General features: G+C 48.3%; 1 protein-coding gene across 1 annotated transcript; it reads left to right on the forward strand.

Moving 5' to 3' along the window:
* The first annotated feature begins 657 nt into the window (after positions 1 to 657).
* Positions 658 to 4,226, forward strand: LOC125549440. Its single transcript, XM_048712852.1, has 10 exons — positions 658 to 1,386; positions 1,495 to 1,659; positions 2,726 to 2,833; positions 2,923 to 2,958; positions 3,053 to 3,148; positions 3,236 to 3,325; positions 3,447 to 3,560; positions 3,667 to 3,699; positions 3,805 to 3,855; positions 3,943 to 4,226. Exons 1-10 carry the CDS (start codon positions 688 to 690, stop codon positions 4,036 to 4,038), a joined length of 1,488 nt encoding a protein of 495 aa, XP_048568809.1. The 5' UTR covers positions 658 to 687; the 3' UTR covers positions 4,039 to 4,226.
* Positions 4,227 to 6,000: the final 1,774 nt, after the last annotated feature.

Consider the following 6,000-nt stretch of genomic DNA (forward strand, 5'->3'; position numbering starts at 1 on the left):
TCATCTCTTTTCCCACCAAGCTCCATTTTTGCCCGATCTCTCTCCCTAGCTAACAAAACTTGTTGTTGCTCTAGGGTTTGGAGGAGAAGGCCTCGATGCCAATTCCGATATCTAGCCTTGAATATTAGTGCAATGATCCCCAAGGTTCCAATTTGGATGTGTGATTCACGACCGCCCCCTCCATCACCCACAATCACGTCGTCCATCTGTGATTCTTTGAGCTTCACGTTTTTCATGGCCGATTCCATATCAAAGGCACTCTTTCCCTTCCTTTTGGAGCCACCGACACCGTTAGATGATGCTGGCGTCGTCACCATCAGGATGAACCGAAAACCCTAGCTCCCCGCGCAACACCTAGACCGGAGTGGAAGGGCAGCCCTAGTGCGCGCACAGGGAGAGGGAGGGCGGATCGGAGTGGCTGGAGTTCGTAGAAAACCTCAACGGCGACGTGGAGTCGCCGGAGTAGGAAACCCTAGGCGGCTAGGGTAGATTTCTAATCAAGATGATCCAAGATACGGAATGAAATTTTTGTCAAGAAAAATGAAAAATCAAACGAATAACGGAAGAGAAACGGGCCTGCCTTCTTCTTCTAGGCCCAGCCTGGGGAAAGGCTACGATGGTCCATGAAGCCTCAGTCTCCCCCGAAGGACAAAGGTCAGCAGAGTCCTCCACATCCACACGATCCCAATGAAAAAGAAAACACGAAACCCTAGCGCCGAATCGCGATCCCCTTTCCCCTCGCCGTCACCACGGTTCCACCCCGCAGAAGAGGCGCCGCCGCCCGATCCGGTGCCGATGCCGCAGAAGAGGCGCCGCCGCCCCCGCAGGAGGTCTCCCCGCGAAGGATCCTCCCGCCGGCTCCGTGGTGAAGATGGCGCATCGTTCCCTGTATCCCTTGTCGAATCGTATAGCAGCAGCAGCAGCAGCAGCCCGAGTTCCGGCTCACCGTCCCTCGACGACCCGTCGGACACCCGGTCGTCTCGCCGGTACGAGTCGAGGTACCATGAGATCCTCGCCTCGCGCCTTGCCCAACTGCCTCTACCAGCCTGCGCCGACGACGATGGCCCAGATCTCCCTTCTGATGAAACTGTCGAAGCCCTCGTTCGTTCTTCTTTCTATGATGACGAGCTGCGGGCTGCTTTGGTAGAATACCAAGCCCACAACTTCTTCTTGGGCGGACCAGACGTCCAGGGACGAGATGGAGATTCTGGAGAATTTGATTCCTCCTCAGTGATTCACGATGTCACCCAGGAGGATCTCTTGGCAGACAATGAACGGCTCAGGTCTCACATACATGATGAAATTGACACTGAGTCTCAATTGGATTTAGAGGAGCTGGACAGGCTCTATCACAAGTATGCACGATATCGCCTCAAAGCTTGCATGGTTAGTCTCTCTCCTCCTGCCTGTCGATCTATCTACCTGCAGTCATATATACAGTTGACGCCCTCCTAGCTATATATACCTTACTCATATGTCCCTCTGTGTACGCAGTTGCTGAAAGGAATGCCTATTGACGATGCTGCACTGGAATGCAAGTACACTCCAGAGCTTGCCTTGGATTACCTGAGTGATGGAGCCTTCGGCTGGTGTTTCGACTTGGACCCCTGTTTACCCGCGTCCTTTAGCGACTATCAGCGGCTGGTCCCTTGTAATGAAGTAAGTATATTTGTTTACAGAGGGCGTATATCCATTACTTTCAGCTCAGCAATGCTTCTACATTTCATCTGTCTGCTCATGCAGCTGGTAATTAACCAGTTTCTTCTTCTCTTTACCTTTGAATGGGTGGCAGCAATTACTCCCTCCGTAAAGAAATATAAGAGCATTTAGATCACTAAAGTAGTGATCTAAACGCTCCTATATTTCTTTACAGAGGGAGTGCTTGTTTAATCTGTCCTTTGGAAGTATGAACACTTGAGGGAATGCCAATGCATTTCCTTAATTCTTTTTAGCATGGCTTTATGCGAGTAACCTCCGAGTTCTAGGGGCCCGAGGTTCTTGGCGGAATGCAAATATAAAACTGTGGATCTCACTTCCTGCTGAGATTAAGCACAGTTTAAAATATGTCTGCTTCCAATAAAACTTTGCAAAATCTCATAATGTGTGCACCATAGAACAATAATACAAGAATTATACCTTCTTCCCCGAGAGTTGTTGGTCCATGGCTTCTCATCAATTTATTTAAATCAAATTGAGTTTCATATGCTGATGCATTCTTTTCAAGGATCAAGCCTTTTTTTTTCTTTAAAAAGAAACCAAGAGGCCCATGCTCCCAGAATACGCCTACCATCCCTTCTTTTGTATGCGTAATCACGTTTTTGCTTGACTTCCCGAGTACCCATATTTTTTTAACATGTTCCACTACCATGTGTGTTTATTTTTTTGGATTTTCTTCAAGTGCCCAAGTACTCGAAATTTCTTGAAGTGTGCAAGTACTCGAATCAGTAATAGCCGCACACACATACTCCCTCCGTTCCTAAATATAAGTCTTTTTAGAGATTCCACTATGGACTACATACGGAGCAAAACGAGTGAATCTACACTCTAAAATATGTCTATATACATCCGTATGTAGTTTGTAGTGGAATCTCTAAAAAGACCTGTATTTAGGAACAGAGGAAGTATAATCCTAAGAGCATTATTCCACGCCTGTATGTCCGTTGCATGTTATTCTCACGGCAGCAGTAATATGTTGCTTCCCCCCTTTTTTTCTTTTTTGATGCAGGGGGGCGATGAGTATGAAAGTTGGAGTGAATACCGAGAGTTTTATAGCACCCCTGAAACTGATAGAGATTATCTGCTGTACTGGGAAATGATTGTGAAGGATCTTAAGGTATGCATGGTGCAACGATCAGCTGCTCCAAGTTTAAAACCCTGCTCAGCATTTTTTTTTTGGGACTGACAACCGTTTGGTCTTGACAGTGGATTGAAGAACATGTGCTTAAAGCCTTTTCTGAGGTACGACTATATGACCTCTCAAAACCATGTAATGACAACTAGTCTCTATATGCGCGTAGTAGCATCACAATAACCTGTCTGTTCTACTATTTAGTGGCATGAATTGCATGAAAAAGCTTCGTGCCAAGCAGTTAGGATTGCTGCTAGGTTCACAAGCATTCATCCGAGGCTAGCGTACTATGGTTTCCTGGTATGCTTCATCTGTCCCTTGCTTATTTAGATTGCCACCTCTGGTTATGCTTGTGTTTGACAATTGCGGTCTTTTGATTAAATTAAGGAGTATAAACAGAGCACACGCTTTTATCTCAAGTTCGTGAAAGATCTCGACTCTGTGTTTTTTGAGATTTGGAAGCTGGTCAATCTCCAGGTCAGCATTGTACATCATAACTACGAACAGTTTCATTTTATTGTTCGGATCTGTCAGTGCCTTTTAATAACCCTATTTATGCTTGGTGATGTTGTTCTCCTCTTCGTTGGACAACGTGTAGATGTCTTTTAGAGATGCTATGGAGCATGTTTATGAGGAGAACCCGTTTTCATTACGCAAGCGTGATTTGGAGCGCGAGCTGAGTCGCCCTGGCTCATTGAGATTGGAGGAACAAGTAAGTTTTTTTTTCCCTTTTCCGTTCAGACTTTATATTTGCTGTTCCATTGGTTAATTAGTTTATCTCTTATGATGCAAATTGCTTTGATGACCTTTCCTTGTAGTTTCGACGGTGCACAGAGGGCATCAGTAAGGAAGTAAGTATTCTGTGGTGTGGTCTTGCATTCATTGTAATCCATTAGTATGTAGGAGTAGATCATATGCTCACATATGATGTCTCCTACGCGCGCGTGTGTGTGCAGGTTCCAGAGTGGATAGCGCGTGAGTTAATTTCGCAGGAAGTTAGATTCAAGGTATATATGTTGTATACATATATTGGTAGGCAATATTGTTTCCCCTTGCGGGTTCTGTACGTAATACCTCATTCTTTCCAATTTCAGTGTGCTGTGCCAAAGACGTATGCGCAGTACGCCAGGAAGAAGCTCAAGATTGCAGAAGTCATAGGATTGATTCCCGAGGCCAAGATACCAACCTAGTGTGTTCGTTGCTGGTGTGGGTACTGTTGTCTTTTGGGATCAGTTCCAGAAACAAAACTGTAATATCTATCCCGACCCAAGGTGGCTACTCCCATGTATGGTTAAATGCCTATGTATCTGGATGTATGCGCATGTGATTCATTTACGCATCCTTGGAGCAAATTGATCATATTTTTACCCAACTAAAACTGTGTCCCTAATCTGGCCTGATAGCTAGGGTCAATTTGGTTTGTATCATGAATTTTTGGCATGTTGTTTGTCAGAAGTAGTGAATGGTATTTTTCAGTAGGTAGAACATTTATAAAGTCTATTCTAAAGAAAAGACAGTCTTTAATTTTGAAAACACAGTAGAAATTCATGTCAAAATTTTCCATTAAAGAAAAATATACTCCTTCTGTACCATAATATATGTCGCTGGAGTAGCTGAACTTTAGCTACAGCGACATATATTACGGTACAGAGGGAGTAGCTAATTGGCGGCCACCCACCAAATTAGTTCCGCGCGGGCAACCACCAGAGATGAAATCATATTCAACATGGCGGAGTTTGGACGAACTCCTACACTGGGATCTCGGCGAAGGCATAAGGCTAGTTTGGAGGACCCAAGCACAGCAGTCACATTCCCTTTGGCAATATAAACTGTTTGGATGCCGTCGAGCTTGTCCTGTCACCAGGCATTGCTGGCTTGCCCAGACATTACCAGTGAACGATGACGCGACACGCGATACTCTACTGTGTATTAGGACATTCCCTTTGGCAAAACTAAACTGTTGTGTTCCAGCCTTTCAGGAAGTATTGTTCATTTGAGAAGAAAGATACTACCTGATTTGAACATATCCTTCACCGAATGGCAAGCATCTCAGAATTAGCTACAATGCATATGATATTTAATTACTCCAAAATGAAATCATTTTCAAAACAATTCAGGCAGAGAACCAGCAAGAGTAGAAAAACGAGTCTCCAGAAATAGAGTATTTCAATTGTTTTCTTGTACCTCTGTTTCAAAAAAAAAAATGGTTTCTTGTACCCGAGGCAAACATGTGAGTGATAGTTATCATATACGGAAAGGCCCCCGCGTCGCTCCGCACGAGTGACACGGGCGGTGACGGAAACCTCTGCCGACCGCGCTCCCTCCATCGTCTCCCCCTCCCCTTGCCGCCGCCGGGATGCGCCGCCGGGCAAAGCCCGTGTGGCAGCGGCGGCGGCGGGGCTTCTTCCCCAGGGGCGGGCGGCCCGTGGCTGCCTCGTGCGGCGTCGGCGCGTGGTCGTCGTGCCCGGACTCGTTGCCGGCGGGCTGGAGCTCCTCTCCTCCGGCGGGGGCGGCGGATCCGGGGCCCTCGTGCCCGGATCTGGTGGGGCCGGCCTGCGGCGGCGGCCCTGGCGCTGTGGGGCGGTGCTCCGGGCTTCGTCCGATCTGGTCCGGCGCGGCGCGGGCATGGCAGGTGTGGGTGTGGCCTGGTGGTGCTCTAGCGGGGAGGTGCGGAGCAAGGGCGAGGAGGAAGCCGGGGCGGCGGCCCCGGGCTGGGTGCCATGGCGTTTTGGCCGTGGTGGCGTGTGCGCTCGCTCCTCATTCGCACCTTGAGGTGCTGCTGATGTGGGTGCTGCGCGGTGAAGCTTGGTGGTCGGCGTTGGAGAGTGCAAGGCGCAACAGGAACAGCTCCAATGATCTCCACGCTTCTGGGTGGATCAGATCTGCGGGCCTCCATAGGGATGTATGTGTTTCGGGCGAAAGCCTTGACCCGACTTTGTCGGTGCCGTCGACGGCGGCGCTTTCGGGCGTCGTTTCCCTCCTTGGAGGCGTCGTTGTGGAACTCATCTTCTTCTATGTGGGGCTCGGGCTCTCCGGGTGAAAACCTAAGCTCCAGATTTTCCGGAGCGGGCGACGACGACGTCTTCGTTGTTTCCCTCTTGGGGGCGTTGCTTGGGAGAGTTAGCTTGTGCTTGGTGCGTTTGGTTCTTTCC

This window comes from Triticum urartu, chromosome 3, assembly GCF_003073215.2.
Source record: "Triticum urartu cultivar G1812 chromosome 3, Tu2.1, whole genome shotgun sequence".
NCBI lineage: Eukaryota > Viridiplantae > Streptophyta > Magnoliopsida > Poales > Poaceae > Triticum > Triticum urartu.